A 23,984-nucleotide genomic window follows, 5' to 3' on the forward strand; every position below is an offset into this window, starting at 1 on the left:
GCGTCAGTTATACATTCATTTTCATTTACACCAAATCAGTCAGAGGAGTGATTCCGCGTCGGTCACTCATTCACTCACTCACTTCATCAGTCACTTTGTATTAGTTGAGAAATAAAAGTATTTATTCCACATAACGTCTCATTCATTCCATAAAACATCTCTCCGGAGACTGTAAAAGGCACGACGAGAGAGCGACGAGCGAAGCGGGCAGCAACCAACGTTTACCGTCGAGCTTCCCGTAACAATAATTATTCGCGTCCTTGAAAATTCTTTCACTGTAGATTTTATGTGTTTCGATATTTGCCTTGTATCGTTTTTATCCTTTCAAACTTTCTCATTACGATGGTCCTGCGTTTTTAAGACTTAAAATGATAGAGTAGAAACTGCGTGCGTGAGTATTGCGAAGGTTTCGAGGATGCATATCATGAAGGAATCAGCGAGGGAGAATCGAGTCATGGTAGAATGAAGAGCACAAGAGAGTATCCGAAAGTACAGAGAGTACAGATATAGAGAGAATCGCGAATAGCGAGGAAATTACACATATAGAATAGTCGTGAGAGAGTATAGATCGTGAGGAAATATTACATACCGACAGCGTGAGAGTCTACCGAGAGATTAATATCTTTTGTCATCATCGTATTGAGACTTTTCACTATCTGTTAATTCCTACATTAATAAACTTCATTTATATTTATTTTAAATCCTATTCGTATTATTTTCTTTCTACAAAATACACGCTCGCAGCGAAGTTCTACGTACATCGAATTTTTCTACGACAAGTGTCCAAATACTCTTCAGTCTAAAACTCGTATGCCAGTATGTTGCTAAAATCCACGCGTACGAACTCGTCTTAGTCCTTTTCAATTCTCGACAAAGTATCTTTTTTTTTTTTTTTATCAACTGCCTCCCGTGTCTTTCTCCCTTCCCATTAGAAATCACGTGAGGCATAAAACAGCGTCGGCGATGTCGCCAGCGAATTTAAAACGGTAGCGATTAACCTTATCTGAAAGCGAATCGGCGACAGCGCGCCGGTGGAATTCAACTCGCGAGCGCGAGTTTACGCGTATATATCCGATTTCTTTATCCGTCGACGTAACATCGCAATAACAACTCGGCCGACAAGGGGATGGTTGGCACGCGACGCGTCGCACGCATGCGACAGTGTATGCACCCGCGTGATACGACACCGGTGCGCAGTGTGGCGCGTGACCGGCAAACGGACTCGAGCATGTAACGGACAATCCATCCATGAGAATCAACGTGTCGCAGAGGCGGGATAATTTTTGCACGAACAACATGCGCTGCGTCTTTACGTTAATGATCTTTGGCGAAGGGAAACGAACGACTGGTATCGTGCAATCTCTGCGTGAGTTTCATCCGAGCTTGACTTCCTGCGCGGCGCTGCTCTGGCCGGGAGTTTCGACGTTTGTGCAAATGCAAATTCGCAACGCTGCGATTGAAATTATCGCCTCGCGCGGATCTTGATGACGACGAATGGGAAACCGAGTCGTGACTGGTGGTCGTTTTGCTTTCGAACGATCAATAACTAGGAGCTGGATTGGAAGAAAATTTAATTACGCAGGGTGCTTCCAATTATTTCTAAGACATTTTATTACACCAAGCTACGAACAAACATCAACGGAAAATAGAAGAACGTAACGTCTGCGTGATGTAGCAGTTCGCGAAGTAATTCAGCGTGATGGACAATTAATATCGAACGGAACATTGACGGGCAATTTATAATGCAACGATATCGCACGAGATGTTTCAACTCTCGTTTAAAAATACAGAAATCCATTATTAGAGTCGTATTTCATTCTGGCATTATAATTTCGTAATGAAGCTCTTTCTCTGCCTTCATTTGTAGATCGTGCCGTTGAAACAATTTGTTGAAAAGATTTAGAACCATACCGAGACCCTCGAAATATCATATCTCAATTCCACTCTAATATCAGCAAGGGAAAAAATGTTTCAAGAAGACATTCAGCATAAAAATTTTCAAAAACGAGAAATCACGCATACCGGTGAGAATAATATTTTCCTCCACAAATTTGAGATACTTTCTACGATAAAAGAATAATAAGAGTCCCAGCCAATTGCGCTTGCAATCTTGTTGAACATGATTAATCTTCCTCTCTTTCTCCCTGTATTGTTCTTAAATATACACGCTCTGAAATAACAGATAACCGACGATAATAATGAGTATGGTACCACCACCGCTCGCCCAACTGAAGCAGGCTATGTGCGCAAACATTATCACCGACGTTGAAGTTTATTGTTGTTGCGCATCATGCACATGATACGACGTGAAGTACAAGAGACTACCTGCCAATCGTATCCTCCCTTCCCTCCTCCACCCTCTCCCCCCGATCGGCTTAAGATAAATTCGAAACTGACGAAGATTTTGGATTAATTTCTGCGTTAATCCCCTCGAATTATTGCACCCTACGAACTTCATGATAATTAAACTGTGAACAGTACCGTAATTAGGACACCGGAATCTCCTACGATGCATGAAATTCAGCCGAGACTTCGTAGAATGCGTTACGTTGCGATACGATTAAAATTACTTTCCACTGTGTTCTTCAATTTGTTGTTACGCTGAAATTTTCTTTCCTTAATATATCTGATTTTTTATTTTAACTAGTAAATTAGTAATTTTTCAGTTAGTAATTTTTAAATTACTAACGTTAAATTATTAGTTTTTAAATTAGTACTTTTACTAATCTTTCACGTTAGCTTCTCAACAAGAATCTCCTTTAGACTGACGATATTCCCTGGAATTTTTAATTCAATAAGTGTGAAGTTAGTTTTGGTAATTAATATGCATTCAAATTGATTGTGGCTCAGATTCATTGGATTCCTTCTACGTTAACCGATATTTTATTTATATATTATATATTATATATTAACTTTGTAGTATATTACATATATATATATATATATATATGAGACATGTATAAATTTTCGTTTATGCGTTATATTTTTGTAAACTAATCATTACTTCAATCCGTCATCTCCAAAAAGACGCTGGATGGACCTACGGTCTTTCTGCGATTTCGCTTTTTAAGGCTCAAGAACGCGATTGGAGGCTTTCATCGTGTCTATTTCAAGCTGGGTTGTTACTTACCGCTTCAGTATGTACAGGATGAGCAGCAAACAGCAAGCCTGTCAAGGCAGCAAATCCTGGACGCAGCGATGCCACCACTAGGCTCACCCTTGTGACCAAAACGCATGCAATGGCGTGCAGAGCAATATTCGTCGCGTGATACCAGCTCGGCGTTAATCCCGACATCAAGTAGTTTAACCTGAAAATACAGAAACCAGGCTATATTAAAACGTGCTTCAATGATCATTTTCAAACAACAAATCTCGTTGCTCAATAATTCACGTATCACGCAACAGTAATGTATAATATTTCAACAATATATTTGTTTGCCAATGATGCGTGTGTTTGCTAATTTTATGAAATATATAGTTTTAATCCATCATCCTCAGGCGATTTTGCATTCCAGAGCTTAAAAACGTAGTAATTGTCGAGTTTCATATTAATCCTCCAATATTAAATAATATCTTGGGTTCTAGATAATAGATTTTGTAATAATCACCAAAATTTTGGACAAGCTACGTTAATTTCTACTTTGCTACACATTCTTCGTGATAGAAATTCAGAGTGAAATTCAATCGGACGAAGAATTCCAAAATTGAAAATGAGAACGCAAGAAAATATCTAAAGACAGGTGGAATTGGGCAAGATTTAATAGAATTTTCCAGGAATAGAATCGTTTCTAATTCCTTTAGCGCTCGCAGTGAATGATCGCGGCAAACGGTTAATTTCGGTTTGATTTAATTGATCGATAATTGCAACCTGCCATAATTGTAGTCTTTCTGATGAGTATCTAAGTGAACCGTGATTGTAATTAGATAATTGCAGCTACGTCTTTAAACGTTTTTTACGTTTTCACAGTCGATTAACGATTCGCGACCAGTCTCGTTTAAATCTCTTGACAATAAAATTCAATTTCAACGTTTTCTTTTTGTTTTTTTTTTTTTTTTTTTTTTTTGTACGATCGAAAGAAGAGAAGGATTTGCTTGTTAATTTCGCGACAATGAAATTAAAAACAGAAAAGAGACAGTGGATAAAACACGTTCGTAATTAAAATTTGAAAATTTAAATTAAAACTTAAAATAGGAAATAATTTTAATTTAATCTCTTCCTATCTCTCTCTTTCTTTTAAAAACTGTTGCAATATGTCTGTTTATTCAATGTTAGCTTGAAACGAGAAAGCTTTCTAAATTTTAATGAACAAAATATGATTTTTAAATATCCCCGATTAGTGTAAAATATAGGTTAAAAAATTGGTAAATTTTCTACAATACATAATCCAACGATGAACTAACGTCCACGCCTGATTATCAATATTAAAATTAATTATTACACAGTAAAAGTTTACTTATTAATTATCCGTTTTTCACGAGCATCACGTATTACGAACTTTCCTCAAATAATTTTTCAGGCCACTCTGCGCTACCGCCCAAAAGTTTCGGTCACTCATCAATTTCATATTCAAAAAATTAACAAGCGACTCCGTATCGTTTTAATTACGAACTTATCAGATATAAATGAACTTAATAATCTCACCCGTCGAGAAACACACGAGTTCATCCAAAATTCACTGGATGCTTCAATGCTGAACACCGAATTAGTAAAGTACAAATACTCGTTTTTCAAAAAGTTTTTGTTGAAAGAAAAAAAAAAAAAAAAAAAAGAGGAGCATACGCTTCTACCTAGATATTTGACAAAAACTCTCCACAAACACGTCGTTGTGAAAATTCACGAATTGGCCATTTTGACCATTCTCGTGGTTCTAATGTCGAGTAAACACGATAAATCGAGTTAAGCAGATAATTCCTTAATAACCACCGCTATTATTCTTCCATGCATTTTGCGCAAGCCGAAGTAAATATCAGCGAGACGAAATACGCTGTAGCTTAAATAACAAGACCGTGTCCACGGGCGGGCGATTCGCCTGGTCGTTCACGTCAACAGCCCGGCTTTATCAGCTGACCGGTCGAGAAATCGCAAAACACATCCGGCCGTCTTCCCGTTTATAACTGCAGCGGATTCGAAGCGCAGCCACGGCGAAGTTTTCACGGCAATCCGCTTAAGTCGACAAAGATAATCGGATTGCAGAAAACCACTCCGTACATCTATTCGCTCTGCACTCGTCGCGACTCGGTACACGACTTCTTTCTTGCTCTACTTGCTTTTCTTGCCGTTTCGCGCGCGGTGCTCCGCTTTTAATGAAACTACCCTAAGAAATCTCCCAACCATTCCCCATAGATCGTGGTTACGTTCTGCTCCACGGCTGTCGATCGTCGAATACTGTATTTCCCCGTATATACACGCTCGTCGATATTGCGCGAACACCGATTGAAAGAGCTGTACTCGTCTTCGCGAGTTCAAAATTCAGCGCGAGATTGTGAAACTGAAGCTTCCGATTTTATTTCAATGGATACGATGGAGCGACTGCTAACAAACGAAGTTTGTAGAAGAAGTAACTGATTTACGTGAGTTTATTTATTTATGATAAAACTGGCAAGAAAATTTTCCAGAAAAAGGATTAACATTCGACGGTTTGCAAAGTTTTAAAATGCAGCGTTACGATCGTCTTGTTGAACGTGTGTTTGTTTCGCTTGTCTTGACACTAAGGCTACCAAAGTAGTTGGAATGACTAATTCGTAATTTGCCTTTTTCCAGATATTTCATAGATGCGATCCAGTGTACTTTTAGAGATTGAAATGACTTTTCATAAAATATATAAGTAAATTATATAAGTAAATACATAAGTAAATATATAAGTAAATTTTATAAGTAAATATATAAATAAATTATATAAGTATATAAGTATATAAGTAAAAATAAGTATATAAGTAAAAAACTTGCGTAATTCATTGTATTCTACTTCTTTTATTTTTACGTGTCTGATGAAAATTTTATACTTTAATCGTCGGTAAGCTCTAGCGTCCAGCAACTTCTCGGTTGATTTCAAAACTCCGATACTTCCCTATTCTAACATCTTCTAAATCTATCCTTCGTTCAATATTTGCCCCCGTGATCCCTGCTCTCTTCAAATATCGAAGCTGCCTCGGTATTGTTTCTTCAAGTTATGAAGAAACTTGAAGAAAAGACGAGAAAGCGTAAAAGTCGAGAAGAGGAGCGGCTGAACGAAGAGATGAAGATCGAAGGATGAAAGAGAGAGAGAAAGAGAGAGAGAGAGAGAGACGACGACGACGACGAAAAATAGGTGAGACATAGCACCAGCATCGGGACGAAAACAAACATGGTGTAGCTGCTGACGCGGCCGAGTAATAATTTTGAAAGTCTGCCGACGGCGTAAGTTCTGGCGTAGGTGCTGGCAGTCCTCGTGAGATTGGCCTCGTTCCAGGTGTCAAGGATCTCGGGGCGCGATCGGGGGCGTAACCTGTCGTCCTTTTGGCCCCGGATCAACCAAAGAACTCGGACGTGTCAGCCGCATGTTCCGTACGCAGATTTCACCGCGATTTTTATGGGACGCCGATGGACGATCGTGATCCAACGTCTTGCCGCTGAGTGGTTCGAGGTGATGAATCGCTATTTCGATCAGACGTCGAAGCTTCATGGTAATAAATGGCGATTTTATGTAATGGAATTTAGCATTGGGTGGAGCGGCCAGCCTTCGTGTTATAAATATAATTCTGACGCACGATCGGAAAGTGTAATCTTATTGTTCGAAGGCGAATTTTCTAAAATATGAAATGTAGTACAAATTTTGATAATATTCGGTAGCCAACGAATTTAAGAAGAGTTCGAAATTCGCAGACGAGATTCGCTTGGATTAAAAAATATTGGCTAGTGTTCTGAATTATAAATGTATACTATTTCTTCGGGAATTATTATTACCCGTTTTACTATACAAATTCTGACTCTCTTGGAAGACAATTGTTTATCCAATTTTCAAGCTCCGTTTGAAGAATTCTTTGGATTTCCGTTCAAATTGTACGTGATCTTCAGCTGCACTTTGCGTTTACATTGATCTTCAGCTCGCTGCCGCTCTTTTAAAGACAAATTCATTCAATAACTTCAGAATCCGCGAGAAAACAAACTTCGGGATAGGATTCGACGTTCGAGGAATATTTCGGGCTTGATGAATGCAACGAAAGTTGGAGATACTGTCTAGAAATGTAGTCTGTCTGTCGTTCTTGATTCTTACGTGACACACAAAATTCAAAACAATATTTTTAACTTTGGGGAACTGAGAACTAAGAAAGCTTCACTTGAATTTTGAACAGTCGAAATAGAAAATTTAATCCTTGATTGACACCATCTAAGAATATTCATATCGATCGTATCTAAAAATATTTTGAACCTTTGTTTAATTACCTAAATGTCATCTTTAACTATAAAGTACAAAAACGTCACTGAATAAAATTATGAAATTTATATTTATTAAATTAATTTAGACACTGTCTAAGTATATTCACATCAACTGTATCTAGAATCTTTGTCTAATTATTACAATCCTTTTCCAATATTACCTTCAATTATAACACAATAACGACAACGTCATCATATAAAATTACGAAATTCATATTTATTTATATATATTTTTACATATATAATGTATAAATATATATAAAACTCTACTATAAATATATAAATGTATAATGTAATATAATGTAATATAATATAATACAATATAATATAATATAATATAAAACTTTATATATATATAAAACTCATATATAAATTTATATAAATCATATATATATATATATATAATTTATTTATTTATATATAGCACACTGTTTTAAAAAACAAAATGTCGAATAACCAGTGAAACTGCATACGTATACAATGGCAAACGTACGAATGCAAGAACTGAGACGCGCACTTGGGAAGAATATACGGCCAGATCTAAATAACCGATTCGCAGTGGTCAATCGAGCGACGGAGGATACGACAGGCCGCGACGGCCAGTATTGCGGCTGTATATTTATGTATACGATGTTTATTAGCATACAAATCGAGGGCACGTTTCGAGCTAACGCAGTTATTTTCATCGTTGGCAATGAAGGAGAGATCTAGTTGCAAATCGGGCCGGATCGCGCTTTGAACATAAAATATCATTCCATGAATAAATCTCTTTCTGGGGCGGCTCATTCTTCAGGAGGGTATAACGACACACCCCGGCCTGGGTGTATTCACAAACGGTTGCCCTCATTTCCGGCGTCCATATGTATTTAGCAAACGCGGACCGACCAACATTCCGAAACATTTCCGAGACGCAATCTCGTTTCACAAGGCGCGAGGATGTAGCGGCGTCCGCGCTACGCCGTGGGTATGAGGGTTGCATATTTAGGATCTTCCTGTTTGCACTTAAAGGGTTTCCTAGCTGTGACGCGCGCGCGAGTCAGTCCCCCGGCCTCGCTGTGTCGCACGCTCCGCTGTTCCAGATTCCCCGCTTCCTTTGCTTTGGTCTCGCTTGATTGTTTACACGGATCCCGTGTCCCCGTAGATTGCTAAATGGACCTCCACGTTGGCGGGACGAATCGAGTTTACGTTGTTGGTTTAATATTTAAATCGCCGCGAGTCTCTGCTGAATTTCGATCGCCAGCGTTCCTTTCTCTCTTTTTTTTTTTTCTTCTGTCATTAAACACTTCTTGGTCGACTTGCAAGAGAATATTTCCAAGGGACTTTCTGAGTTTATTTTTCTATCCATTGTTATATAATGATTAATATAATTGTACAAAGTTTCTTTAATACGTGTTTGTGCCTTTACGAGTGGTCAAACGAACCTCAATTACAATAAATATTATTAGTAGAAATACTCCAAACTTGTCGTCAGACGACACGATCGGTGAAAAATTCGAACGATGTACGATTACGTATCGAGAAAGTGATAACAAAACATTTAAACACACAAGGCAAATATCTTTTAGTGCGGCACTTTTATTACCGAAATGACGTACGTTATCTATCGCGAATTAATCCTTTTTAAATATTTGCGATATTACGTAATATTGCAAACCTGAAAGGGCAGAGAATTCCACAGATATTATCGAATTCACTAGTAAAGGGCAATTCAATATTTGATCGATTCAAATGGAAGGTTCAAATCGGCATCACTGTGCCCAGCTGTATTACGTCATGTAGCAGGAAGTTCCGTTTGTTACACAGAAGCCGTATATTATAAGTCCTCTCTGTATGTACACCACGATATTATGACGATTTAGTGTAACGATGGCAATTACGTTCGATACGACACACACGAACCATCGATCGCGTCACATGCGGGCGATTTTGTAAAACGGATCCAGTTATCACGTTATTAAATCGTTATTAAACTAGGGCTGATTCAATGTTCACTGTCGATTTCACGTATCTGAAGAAACTAAGATTAAGTTTGAAAAAGTCTAATGACAAGTATATTTTGTATATCACGTGGATCGTTAATAATAAACTAAGTTATGCATATTTATATCTTTACAAGTTAAATTACTTAATAGTGTTTTAGAAATTCACCTCACAAGCATTATAAAATTTCGGGGATTTTACGTTCAGCGAGTCAAAAGTTGCCAATGCTGAATCCGTGTCGTTTTAGAAATTCTTCTAAAAATTCCTAACAACGAAAATCGTGGATCTTTATGCAATTTCATATGTTGTCATCGCGCAGCTTCCCAAAATAATTAAGTTTAATCGTTTCATGTATCAACATTGGTAATTCGTCGTCAAGTCGGTTCAAAATCGGCATTGCGAACATTTTTACGGCTCGACGTACGCATCGTAAAAAACCAGCGACCGTTTCCCAATTACCACTCACTACCGTGACACCTATCAGCTTTATAACTCGATCGCGCGATTAATTCTTCAAACTCCAAAGTTATCGATCCGAGTGACGCGAGGTTCCCACGGTAAATACATCGAGAAGCGCCGTCGATCGGGGTGAAACCACGAATTTAAATTCCACTGGATGAAAAAAAAAAAAAAAGAAATCGAGCAAATAGCTGGCAATAGAGGGTAACAATGGGGACAGAGACGGTGAAAAAAAAGGGAGAGAAAGAGAGATCGAGAGATGGGGACAGAGAAAGGGTTAGCATTGGCTCAGCGAGAGAGGGATCTACTTTCTACGCCATTCACGACGTAATTAGGCATTCAACCGATTCGGTCTTAAGCGCTTAATCGGCTTTGTTTCAACCTGACATCCTCTTAAACGCACGGCAAGCCCGGCCAGCCCCAGACTTCCGCGGTTCGTGCCACGAAGCCGTTACTTGTTGACAAACGACGCTTACATACTTTCGCCCGTGAGGCGAAACCGGGCGGGCAAAGGAGAGCTCACAGTCGGATAGTTTTCCGTGAAATATTAAAACGTCCAGAACACCGTTAAGAAGTTGATTAAATTACCGTGGCCGAGCCGGAAGCTCGAACGTGTTTACATCTTGACGCGTACCGGCTAAAACTCGCGCGAGCCATTGTTCAAACTCGCTCTCGGAAACGTTCCGGGGGGGCGTTCGCTACGCTTGATAAACAAGCCGAGTCACGCAATTTCTTTCGGCTTGTAAATATTTTCAGTGGCGGCGAGAGGAGCGATAACGATAAAGCGATTTCGCGAGTTTTAGCCGCGCAGTTTCACGTAGACCGACGTAAACTTTCTTTCTCCCGGAGTCTTGGAATCACGGTGTTACGCGATACTTGTAGAAGAATTTTAGAGCATTTCAAGATTTTTTTTTTTTTCAGCTGTTCGTCACATTTATTTCATTCGTTCACCTGTTACGTTACATCGTTTTATTCATATACACTTGTTACTTTTTACGTTAATTAATCGTATCTCGCAATCGAAATTATTAACTATGATGTTCTCATTTCGCTCGGAGAAACATTTTTGTTCCATCTGGAAAGTAAAGTGTTCCAAATTTCTGAGCAACGGTCATGTTCTAGTACTGCTACGAATCCATTTGCAATGATTAACTCTATCGAATTGTAGTCGTTCGAATCATAAAATCGTAATCGATATTTTAGAAATATCTCTAAATGAATTTGAAAAAAAAATCTCCAAATTCATTAAAACACTAACTTCAAGACTAAACTGTGGACACCATCCACAGAAATTTCACTGCGACACGTTACACAAATAAAAAGCACACAGAGGGAATTTTAAAATCTGCACAACGAGATGGCAGAGTTTCTATCAAATTCGACAAATTTTTCGTTTCCCTTTCTTTTCTCTTTCGTCTTCCAGGAGGATGATCCGCAAAATTTCATTGACACCATTCGTTCAATCACCTTGTCGCTCGTTTCCCACCGTACCGACGTAAATTTCAGCAGAGCGTGAAGCGAATCGCAACCGCCGACGTTTTCAAAAGCAAGAATACAATATGATGAACTAAAACTGTTATTCACGAGAGACCGCAGCGAGACCTGATACTAACTGTCTGACCGCAACTACCCTCTTACTACTGGCTAACCACGACCGGTTCTATTACTACTGTTTGACCATGCTCGCCGGTAACTGCTAGTCGACCATTGCGGCCGATCGATACTTATTTCTACTCTCTTCCGTCGTGCATTAGCGCTTTGGCCCGTTCAGCCTGCCGAGCCACGTGCACGTGTATGCATGCATGCATACATGCATGCATCAAAGACGAGAGAAAAGTTTCTCGCCGGGCCAACCAGCCGTGATTGCTCTCGACACCTTACTTGACACCGTGTCATCCTGCGTCCTCTGTTTCGGTAACGAAACCTCACGTGAAACAACGAACGACGAGCTTTACAACGAGACGAACGTGCTTTAAAGGTTTCGACAAAAAATCAGATCGGCTGCTTTCAGAGAGCCGCGTTTCGATTGACGTCAGCGAGGCGCGAGTGTTTCGTTAAGCGTTTCAAGTTTCGTGGGCAATTATTTAGTAAAATGTAGCGTTCAGTACGTACAGTATAAATATGCTTCGTGTAAAATAGTATAAATAATAGTATATTCGTAAAATAGTAGATTCGTGTAAAACAGAGTGTTTTAATGTGTAAAATAGTATAATGTCGATTGGACACTTCTGAAGAAACTATACTTGAAAAGGTGTTATATTTCTTTAAAGATTGATTCCAATACGTGAACATTCTTTATGAATAATTATTGAATAATTATTTGGTAAAATAGTATAATCTCGATTGTACACTTCTGAGAGAACTGTTCTTAAAACGTGTTATATTTCTTTAAAAATTGACCCCAATATGTGAACATTTTTTTGGTAAAATAAATGGTAAAATATAGTATTCAATATGTGCTTGTACAGAATAAATGTTTCATGTACTGTGTGAAATAGTATAAAATTGTATAAAAGTATAAAATTTTCAAAGTTACGCACAAAGCCAACCAGAGTTTTACCATTTTACCGTTCACTCTTTCACTCTATCTTGTTTATTATTCATTTATTATAGATGTAAATTTGTTATTAGTTTATTTAAAAATAACATTTTTTACACGAACGGAAAACCAATCGAAATCGACTCGACACTGAGCTACACGGGTAAGCAGTTGAAATGTAACAATTGGAATCTACTGAATGTTCGTGCAAAGGTATCGGAACAATTTGTCTTTAATAAAAAAAAAAATCGAAACACGATGGAAAGTTTCCAGTCGTTAAAATGAAATATACCGTGTACTTGGTAACCGAGTTTGAAATGAATCCTCGAGACATTAACTTCCCCGGAAACTTAGATAGGCAGAATAAAGATAGAGCCGCGAAGATCGTGTTTAGGGAGACGTGAGATTTATTTTTGCGTCTTAAAGTATTTATGGCGAAAGTTCGCTGTAGTTCCAGTATCAGGCTAAAACCACCGGAATGGGATTCCGTGCATGGATAGGCAAGTAGAATTACGCCGCGTACGGGCAGACACGAAAGTAGCAGCATCGGTTCGTGCCCGCAAAGACAAGTAGAACGGGCAGATCGTGCCCGAGCAAACAAGTAAAATTCTCCGTGAAGTCTCTATGAATCTGCGTGAAACGAAAAGTTTTGACGATACTCCGGCGCAACAGATTACTTCGCCTAATGCAAAATATAGATATTTCCAGAAGGCTGTCGCGGGATATCAGTTTCGTACGTTCCGTGAAACGTTCATGGTATAACGTCGCAGAAGGAGCATTTGCATAGAAAAATCATGAAAGAGGAGACACATTGTGCTTGTTTTGTGTCGAAGGAACGTGCTTGTTTCATGTATCGAATCAGATAAGCGAAATATAGTGCGACGGGGGACAACGAAGTGATATATGACAACACCTGATCAGACAAAACACACGTGGATGTAACGCAAAGAGTTATTCAGACGCGAGAAGCCAAGATTTATTGACGTGTTCGAACTGTCGTCGCTGTCGAACGTGATTCGAGACACGTCGTTCTTAGAATTTTCGCCTGGAGTATTTGAATTAATTAATTTTGAAATTATACGCGGTGTATAAATAAATAAATTGTTAATGAATTGTAAACAAATGGCACACGTGTATAAATAAATAAATTGTACACAAGATAAAAATCCTTTCGATATCCAACTGACGTTTAAACTCGGGAAAAATGATTTACGGAAAATTGAAGGATACAAAGAAAATATATAAAATATGCAAAATACTGGAACTGCTACAATATTCAGTAGATAACGCTGCCTATTGCTTTAATTATTCCACAAAATTGTTATAATACATTGTGGTTAGAAATTTTTAATCGATTATTACGACACGTGTCCTTGTTCCAGAGTTAATCATAACACAGACTAACGGAGAGTCTCGTTCAGCAAAAAAATAATTGCAGAATTCCTAAAGAGTGTCGCTCGTTCTCTTAATTTCCCCGACTGCTCGAGTTTCTCTCCACGTCTCCGTCTGATTCCATCGAAATCAATAATCGTAAGCAATGAACATCGAGTCACCCTTCTCTATTCTCTTATATTCACTCGACGAGAAATCGTCCTCAAACCGCAGAACACGATCGCCGGGCATTCCGATTCCGGCTAAATCGTGCGCGGAATATGGTACTACCAGCAAGAACACCGGTTACTATTCTCCGGCGGTGTTTCTGTGATTTAAGGAACCCAGCCAGTTTCCCTTGCCTCCAGTCACGTATCAACGGGAAAGTGTGATGTATATATCGCTAGTATTCAGCGACTTCGATCTTTCTTCTGCTACTATGAACTGCGTTTAATAGCATTTCGATGTGTCGACACGTGCTGGTTGAAGATGTTCAGAACGAGCGAAGATATCGCGATATCGTGAACAATGAACGACTGAATAGGAACTTTCGACGCGTGTTACGTAAAACATTTTGAAATTTCATTAACACCGTGATATATAAGAGTGTTACTGTATTGGTCAAATTTGAAAGAAATCTAGAAACATACATAGAAATTGCAATGAATTCAATACAAGTTTCGCAGGAAATTCATTATCTGAAATATCAATATTCATGGAATCATTTATTGCACGCTGAAGATCATATGTCTGTAATATATATATGAATTACGTATAGTTTGAAAAATTGTCAGATTGGTTTCAAATGTTTGTCAAATTAATGTTGAATAATGTTTGAATACTCTCGCGAGCCACTCTCCGCCCACGTTCGATTAATCTCGTGAATAGCAGTCAGAGAATGTTTGAAAAAGTAAATCTCCCCAAATATTTGTTTATACCGTTGACTTTCTAAAAAATATTTACCTTTTTGCCTCGTCCCAACGCCTGCGTCGCGTATCGCTTGAAAAATTAAACGACTTAACTCGGGAAAATTACGGGGAACAAATATCGCGTTTCAAGTTCCTTAATACTCTTCGTGGATTATCGTGCCCGTTAATTATTTTTTAATTCTCCCTATCATATTTCCCCTAACGAAGCAACGTCACTTTTACCCCCTCCCCGTCCCCTCGTATCGTTGCTCTTTATAACCGCGTTTAACGACACAATTCGTATCGTTCCTTCTGTCTCTCTCTCTCGAAACTACTTCTTAATTTTCCCTCTAATTTCCGAATTGAACGGAACAGAGTAAGTATAACACAATACGAACAAAAGAGAGAGCGTATCGTTTACCGTCGATAAAAGAAATCGCGTGAATAAATTCGCCAATTCGAGCCGGTTGGCTGGCAATTACACACACACACACACACACACACACACACACACACACACACACACACACACACACACACACACACACACACACATACCACGATAAACCACGCACTCTTTATTCGCATCGACGCTCTCGCCAGACGATGAATAGGCCCTCGTTATTCCTTTGAATCGCGAGAATCGACGAAGAAACTTTCGACCATTGTTTAGAAGTCTCCGGTCTGGGCAATTAATTATGAAAAATATAAACCTTGGTGCCGAGAGAAGCGAAGGGGCGGGGAGGTGAGGCGAGCCAGAGGTTGGCAACGCGGGACAAGAGCCCGAAGAATAAAAACGCTCAACGACGGTAATAACGGAACGAAGGGGCGGTTACGAAATAAATGGCCGCGGGAGAGTAGTCGTGAATTTCATTACGGCGACAATGGCGCTTCGTAACTCGAAAGAATTTGACGAAATTTGTCAGGCGGCGAGCGCCTACGTAATCTCGCGATTACGTTGATTTTAATTGAATCCCGACCACGGGATTACGCGCATCCATGGAGAAACTTGCTCGGAACTTGCGCGCCTGGAAGTGGCAGAACAGATCTAAGCTGCATAAATTCCAAAGATTCTAACGTGAACTAAATTGAACGAATTCGGTGAGATATTGTGCATGTAACATTTCGTAAAGCTGTGTAGAGTTTTCAAGATTTGTCGATCTACCCTAACGGTAAAATTAAACTTGTTTTATATCATTATTATTATTACATGCAGCATAAATTGAGATTTATAGCATATGTAATAATAATAACGATTTGAAACAGATTCAACTTCTTTCTACTTTATGAACAGAATGACGTGCATCTTCGTAAAACGTATATACACCACTGCGCGGAAATCTTGGGATAAGTATTATATTTAAACACGAATTACAAATTACATACAACAAATAAAAATAATAAATATTTACGATATCAGTTACACAATACAAAAGTATAAATTATGTGTACAATTTATTTACAATAAATACAATATATATAAATATACTTTATATAACAAAGACTATTAATATAATATTGATATATTATATTACATTGTATCATAAAGCATATACATACAATAAGCACTAAATATTAAAAATAAAAGTATCCTAAGATATTAAAAATATTAAAAATATTAAAATATTAAAAACAAAAGTATCCTAATCTTTTGAGCGAGAGTGTACGTGGTATCATTAACTATTCACAGAAAGAAAATGTTAATTCAAAAAAAGATAAGAGAAAAGCAATAAAACCAATAATTTTCTTACAATGACACAACTTTTCGTATTGTCAAAAAAAAAAAAGAATTAAAATCGCAAAGCAGCCAACCAACTACCAACAAAACTCTGTAACAAGTAAAACACTACAGGTATAAATCGCGTTTTATCGGGGGGCCGTACCGCAAGGCATCAATTCAGGGATAATCTTGTAAAACAAGGAGAAGCCGTTCCGATCAAATCAATGCAGTGCCGATCTTTGGTAAACCATCGTCGTCGGATGATCATTTCTCTTCGTTAATTTCTTTCCTCTGCTCTCTCTCGTTCCTTCCCTCTCATCTCCGATCATCGTCAGCCCTTTCACGTTTCAGCGTCGTTTTCGCTATCCTCTTGTTACTCTGGCGCGCGCTATCCGCTTTCACACAGCCCACGCATCCAGATCAGATAATACCGTGAATTACTGCCGCTTATACACCTTGAGTGGCGCCATATATCAACGAACGTGCTTCATTCCTTTCACAGATTGTGTATTGGAAAATATGGCGCGTCCATGTCGAACATGATGAAGAACCTTCCAACGATGGCGCGCAGAATGTTCGTACATAACACCTCATAATCATTACGCATTACCATCTCTATCTCCGCCATGGGATCGAAATTACATGTGCGCCACCTTTCGCCTGTTTCTCCATATTTCATTGTGCAAAACTATTCACTGCTCGAAAATTGTGTAATAGTAATCTGTCAAAGCTTTACTTGCTTTATTAGGAACACTCGTAAAACGAGAATTGCTTGGTTATTGTATATTTGAAATGTTTGGAAGAAGTTTTAGTGAAATTTTGGAAAAACACTGCAACGTGAAATATTGCGAAAATTGTGGATTTTTATATTACCGGAGAGACGTACAAATTTAATTAATTTGTATTATATAAATAACTGAATGAGAATAATTGCTTAAATTAATATAAAATAATATATAAAGATTAATATTAATTATAAATTAATGAAATTAAAAATTAAATGAACATATAAAAGATGCTAACATTCACAAATATTGCATCAGCGCGGTATTAAAATTAAACTATCTTGATTGAAAGATTTATTCAACGATGATCCCGCGAAAGGTCTGCAAGATTGCATAACGAAAACAAGTACCGTAACGACTTCGAAATTTTTCCTACGGAAAATTTTTGCCTACGGAGAATTGAATTTTTGCTTGAAAATAAAACAAAAGATAGGAAAGGGTGTATCGCTTGAGGCACTTTAACGACGTTCAATAACATTTCCCTGTACCGGCAATATTTTCGAAAAATATTCCCTCGCACAGTTCGTCACGTACGCGGCGTCCGTCAAATTGCACGCAAGTCTCGTCGATCGCGATTTCTACGCTTTTCTCCGCCCTTTTTTCTGAAAAATTCCCCTCCCCCTTGGTCCTTCGAGCCAAGTATCAAAAATGAGTTTTCTCCAGCCTGTCTCGAATTTCGTTCAATCAAACGGATTGAAAGTCGTGGAACGAGGAAGAAAGACAGCTGGACAGGAAGTACACGCTGTTGTATTTCGTGCAGCACTCCCCTCCGCCCCCTCGTCACAATTACAGTCGCGGAAATCGGGGGCAAAACCCGGGGAGAAATTACACGTCAGCCGCGTCTGCGATGCCAGCACGTAAAAACTGATCGGCCGATCAAGAAAAGCCAACTATCCTGCGAATCGGCGAACGGATGGTTTAAAGGGTAATTTGGAACGATGCCACTGATAAATGGCGTCGGACCTAGGCCTGATATCGCTTAGCGAAAATCCGACTTAAAGCTCGAGCTATAGTATTCTCTCTCTCTCTCTCTCTCTCTCTCTCTCTCTCTCTCTCTCTCTCTCTTTCTCTCTCTCTCTCTCCCTTTGACCGATCGAAATCCAACTGGGGAATGCCCGGGGCTTTGGTTTCATTGCGTCCAAATTAACCCTGCGATCGAGCATGTCCTCGTGCCGTGCCTCGTTAAGGAGCGGACTGCAACCGATACAACGCTGGAAAAAGGTAACAATGTGGCAAACAACAGTAATTACACGGCTCTCGGCTGTTTTACGAGTCGTTTCTAGCGTAATGTTTGCCACGCTGAACCTCTGCTCTGTTTGTCGCTGAGTCGCGAAATGTTATTGTAATTAACTCCCAACTGATATCGCCGAGGCAACAGGCTAAGTGAAACGAAATTCAATTTCGGAAATTTCTAGTCCAATTATTTCGTTTTATTATACAAGCTCTGTCTTTACGAAAGAGTTAAGAATGAACTAAAATAAAATTTTAATGAAATATATAATAAGATTAAAATTATTGAAATATATAACAATAAAATTAATATATAATAATATTAAAGAATTTATAATACATATAACGATTTACAGAACTTGCACACCTGAAATAACTTTTAAACTATACGTCTGAATGAAAAATTATTTAATGCAAAAGTTGTAAGGGAGGCAAAGTATGGTGTATCAACTTTTTGTGAGTCATATATTAAATTCTAAGTAAAAAAAATATCAAACAATTTTTTATCAGGCGCATAATTTAAAAGTTATTTCAGGTGTACAAGCTACATGAATCACCCTGTATAATATAAATTAAAATATAAATATAAATTACAAACAAAATATGAATTAATATAGTCTGTGATTCAATGATACTATTCGGGGGCACGTGCAGTTGGTTTTCGTTTGAAATTGAACGCATGCAAAACTTGACAGAGATGTGAAAATTTTATTAAAGCATTTTTTGACACAGACCTTGCGTTCATTTTTACGTGAATATTTCACGTAAGTTCGCGACCGGCTTTTTTCCGCGCACGTTCGCTCGAATGTGTTTAATTAGTTGTTGCAAGTTTCTTTCGCAAATGAGTTTCCACTACTTGCCAGAGTTTAGTTTAACGTGCAAAAGCCATTGACCTTTTTACCACTGAATTTGAATAAATGTAGTCTCTAGAAAGATAGTGTATAATCACATTTACATATTTGGAAGTTGAATATATTGGTCATTCAATAAGAATTACGTTATTTCGAGAGAACGAATTATAAAGAGAACTCATTCGCAAATAACACTTTCAATTTTTATTGAATTCGAACCACCGAGTATTTCGATCATTCGTAGCATTGTTGCCACTATCTCGTTCTACAGAAAAAAAAAAAAAAAAAAGAAATGCAACCGAATCGTAATGAGAAATTAAAACGTTGCGAGTTACCAAGGCGGGAAGATGAAATTACATTAATTATGCGGAACAAGCCGGAGAAGAACAATCGGCGAAAAAAAATTTCTGATGTTACGGCACGTTGAAGCACGAAGATACGAAACAGTCGCCCGCGTTTAACCCAGATACATTTTTATCGAAGAAATTACGACTCGGAAAAAAAGAGGAGTGTGTGAAACGCTCTTTATACTTTTTATATCTCTTTTTTCCTTTCTTTTTTATGCCGAAACGCTCCGTTGCGTACCCACGTTAAATTCACCGTAAGTAACGAAGAATAAACGTTGAAGAAACGTCGTCGCATTTGTTCTCTCTCTCTCTCACACACACACTCTCTCTCTCTCTCTCTCTCTCTCTCTCTTTCTCTCCGGCGCACTGTATTTCGATTCGACGTGTTTCATCCATGATTTCGACCGATGGCGCGATCGATTTGAAAAATCACGCTTCCGCCAACTTGATTATTCATGCAATATTTGCTGCCAGGGGGGAAAAAACGCTGCACGCACGTACGACGTACAATTGAAAGAATGACATAAATCGGATGAAACATCGTTCATTGTGAAATGATCACAATTCGCTTCTCGCGATATCGACAGAGTTCGGGCCGTTCGTTCATTGTTTCCACGTTGAATCGGACGCGTCGTTTCAATAGATTTCAATTCATAAAGAGGGATGTTATTTAAGAGAGAGAGAGGGGGGAGAGAATCGCTCGACCTTTGGAAAAAAAAACGCTCTGTTAAACAAATGGTTGACGGTCGCGCGTTTTATTGTTTAACCGCGACGATTATTCCATCGAGTATTATTTCATCGTAACGAGGGAAAGACAACGTAATGACGTATGGAAAACAACGATAACGATCCCGATCGGGTTTCGAAATTTTAATTCGTAGATTCGTACGTATAATTCAATCGAGAGTGTACGAGCACTTGGCGTGTACGTGTGTCACAGGTCAGAAAGAGAGAGAGAGAGTTAGAGCTATTAAAAGTTGGGAACGCTATCGATCGCGGTGAACGCGCGTCGAGTCGCGTGTTAAAAAAAAAAAAAAAAAAGCCAACAGAGGAGAGGGAACAAAAATTCCTTTGCAGCCAGCCGGTTGTGTTTCGCCGGTCTTAATTATCATAAATACCTATTACGCGGGTGAATTCGCGGCGAACAAAGGCACCGTAGCGAGCCGCGGTATAAACTCTTTAACGAAGTTAAAACTAATTACACGACAATGTGTTCGACGAACGGGCACGGGCATGAATGAGCAGGGCTCCCATTCATCGGTTTCCGGGCTCGGGCCAATAATTCCTCGATATTAAACGTTAACGAGCCTGTAAATTTTCTATATATTTCGCGCCAACAGTCGCATCAGCGAGATCTATTCGGGCTCGTCCGACTGCTATGATCGCGGCCGCCGCGGAAACCGCACACTGTCGCCGAGTTAATTCCGGTGTTCGCGCGGCGCGTTAACAATTACCAGCGGAGACGGGAAAATGCTTCAACTGGACCGGAATTGACGGTCAAATTATTCGATTCTGGTCTCTTTTTGTTGAATTCGTTCGTTCTAGCGTTCGAGATCGATCAATGCGATTAGAATTACTTCGTGATTGGTAGCTAACTGACATACGTACTTTGGATTCAATATGTCATTAGATATAATGAAGTTTGTATATTACGACGAAGCTGTTGTGATAATTGAATAATTAATATTGTTTTCGTTTATTACTCGTTTCTAATATTAGACTAATTGCAATGAGGTTTATTAGTAACCAATATGAAATGAATGTTACTCGAACATCCCCACAACTACTACTCTTTCAAAAAATGAAAATTTCGTAAGTTTCTTTATCACAATGAGCTAGTTTTGAGACAAATTCTAAAAATCATTTTTTAAGTTTTTGGGTGATATTCAATAGTTCGAAATCACTCTTTGTCGTGAAGATTATTATAAACAGGTGAATACGATGAAATCTTACATTATTACATACAATCTGACATATTGAAAAAATATTGAATAAAGTTATTCTAACTTTTAATGGAAATATTCTACAAAAAAAAAATACCAATTGCTAAACTCTCCTGTATACAGCGAACGTAATCTGCATATGTGAACCGTTTTTAGGTCTTTAATCTTTAAATAAGATTCTTCTTTAATCGTCTTTGGTAATCATTTAGGTTAATAAATTCTTGGCAGCAAGAAATTCTGCTTCTCAGAAATTCTAGAATTATCATGGATTTATTTGGGCTATAATGTAATGTGGATATATATGAGAATAAGGAGAAGGAGAAATATGCTGACGGATCGAATAACTCAATAACTTGGAAAGTTGCACTATTCGAAGGTTTAAGTTCTGGTCCGACAAGTTTTACTGGTTCTTTTTATAGCTAGATATTCCATCTATTCATTTTTGCGTGTTTTTTCTTCCGAATGTCTAGATAACCGAATCAACTCGATAAATCTTTATTTGCGGTACCAGCTGTACCAACTTTGGACTTGAAAAGTCCAAAATCGTAGGACGTGTGGCAGATGGTAAGAATAGGATAACCTAGTTAGATCATTCGATTTTGCTACAAGTTAGATGTTTTACTTCGCGAGTTTCTAATAGAAAATCATAAATGTCGATGCATAAATTTGTTTTTGACCTTTCTAAATTATTCAAATGAAAAGTTACGTACTTTTGAATTTAGCGAATCTTTTTCAAATAATAATATCAAAATATCTTCACTTATCGCTCAAGTATTGTCCAAACCAACAATATTTTTTCTACGATCTTGAAATAATTCCTTCAGATGCAGTATCCTCGTAAGCAACACGCTATAAGAACAATCTCGTGGGAGCAACGTAAAGGAGAAACATAAATTTCCTCATTATCCACTGTGTTATAATTACTTTACGACTGTACTGAAACCTAAAATCCTTCAAATACCTCAGATATCCTTCAAATACGATCTCACTCGAAAGGAAAGTAAAGAATTTAATTTACAAAATTAATTCTAAAATTTTCCAACAATTTTACCGCGCATAACGCACATTCGATCCAGGTAATTTCCATAAATAAAAAAAAAAAAGAAGAAAAATTGTACTTTACTGTACTTATCAACAAGCACCAGTTATTCACTGCTCTAAAAATATTAAACTTTCTTTTTATTAGCATAACCGTAATAAGAAGGTGAGGACAGTCCTCCAATCCTCTAACAATTTCACCATGCATCTATTCTCAACCCATAAATAGCAAGCAAAAAGGAAGAATCTATGTACGCATCTATGTACTCATCAACAATCACTAGCTACTCATTACTCTAAAAGTGTCAATTTTTTCTGTCGATAGAATCAACCGCAGCAAAAGAGTAAAGACAGTTAATTTCCAAAAATCCTTCAACAATTACATCGCGCATAATTTTCTTCCCAACGCACATTCCATCAACGCCACTTCCATAAAATAGCAAAACGAAAAACAGGTAAAGAAGAATCGTATCTATGTACTCGTTAACTATGGAGCTCGTCGATTAGGTACTCGCCACTCTGAAAGCGTTAATTGTAGCGGTAGCAAGAGGGTAAAGTCAATTTCTAAAATTCTCAAACTTCAGACACCACGTGCCTGCTCTCAACGCAAATGCTCCCGACACCAACACCTATGTATGTACGTACTCATCAACGAGCACCAGCCACTCGCCACGCTAAAAGCGTTAATCGTGGCTCTTTTTATCGGCGCAATCAACCAGCAGCAGAAGGGTGAGGACAGTTTACGAGGGGTTGATCCGGTTTTCTCGACGGAGGAACGGCACACAAAAGGACCGGAGGAGCTCAACAGCGCCTCGAGCCGGTGCTCCGGTGGCTGTTTCGCGGAGGCGAGAGGCGCAGGATGCGCTCGTTTCGGGGAACGATCGTTACAATGGTAACGGCGCGGCGGGGTGCTGCACGAAACTGCACTGAAAACGTGGCGGCTGTTCCGTGGGCCGAGATTAATTGCGTTGCCGGCGTTCCTCCTCCCTACACCCAGACGGGGGTGCCGACGGCATTAAACACGACGTTCGAACGATCTCGCGTTTTCCAGCCGGAAGAAGAAGTGCGCGATGATAACGAACAATGAGCCAGCCAGCGAAATTAGAACTCTCCGGCTGCGCGTTATCCAGCCTCTCTCCAGCTTCGTTTTTTCTCGTTCTACCACCGTTTCCAGCCGCCGCCGCCGCCGCCGCCGCCGCGCTTTCCCATTGAGCTTGTCCTCCGCCGGTGTAATGGAAATTTGGTTGTTTATCGGCGCGAAGGGTCGCGCGACCGTGCGAAATAAGAAGCGCAAATAACGCGCGCGGAGGGAGCGAGAGTGTTATCGCGTTCGAAGGCGCGGCCCAACCCACGTACGGGCCGCGATAAATTGAATGGAATTTACGGCACGGACGAG

General features: G+C 38.8%; 1 protein-coding gene across 3 annotated transcripts in view; it reads right to left on the bottom strand.

The window, feature by feature from the left end:
* Nucleotides 1–23,984, bottom strand: part of LOC122527605 (protein O-mannosyl-transferase TMTC1-like) — a 348,996-nt gene that overhangs the window by 211,442 nt on the left and 113,570 nt on the right. For 2 of the 3 annotated variants that reach the window (XR_006306375.1, XM_043651935.1), the window contains exon 2: nucleotides 3,131–3,308. Coding sequence is in view for 2 of the 3 variants with exons in the window: in XM_043651935.1 (XP_043507870.1) it covers nucleotides 3,131–3,308 (178 nt within the window). In the remaining variant the exon portion in view is untranslated. Of the gene's footprint in view, nucleotides 1–3,130; nucleotides 3,309–4,642; nucleotides 4,732–23,984 lie in introns of those variants that run through there. The other variant, XM_043651936.1, reaches the window with a different exon arrangement.

The sequence above is a fragment of the Frieseomelitta varia genome, unplaced genomic scaffold (genome assembly GCF_011392965.1).
Source record: "Frieseomelitta varia isolate USP_RPSP 00005682 unplaced genomic scaffold, Fvar_1.2 scaffold_228, whole genome shotgun sequence".
Classification (NCBI taxonomy): domain Eukaryota; kingdom Metazoa; phylum Arthropoda; class Insecta; order Hymenoptera; family Apidae; genus Frieseomelitta; species Frieseomelitta varia.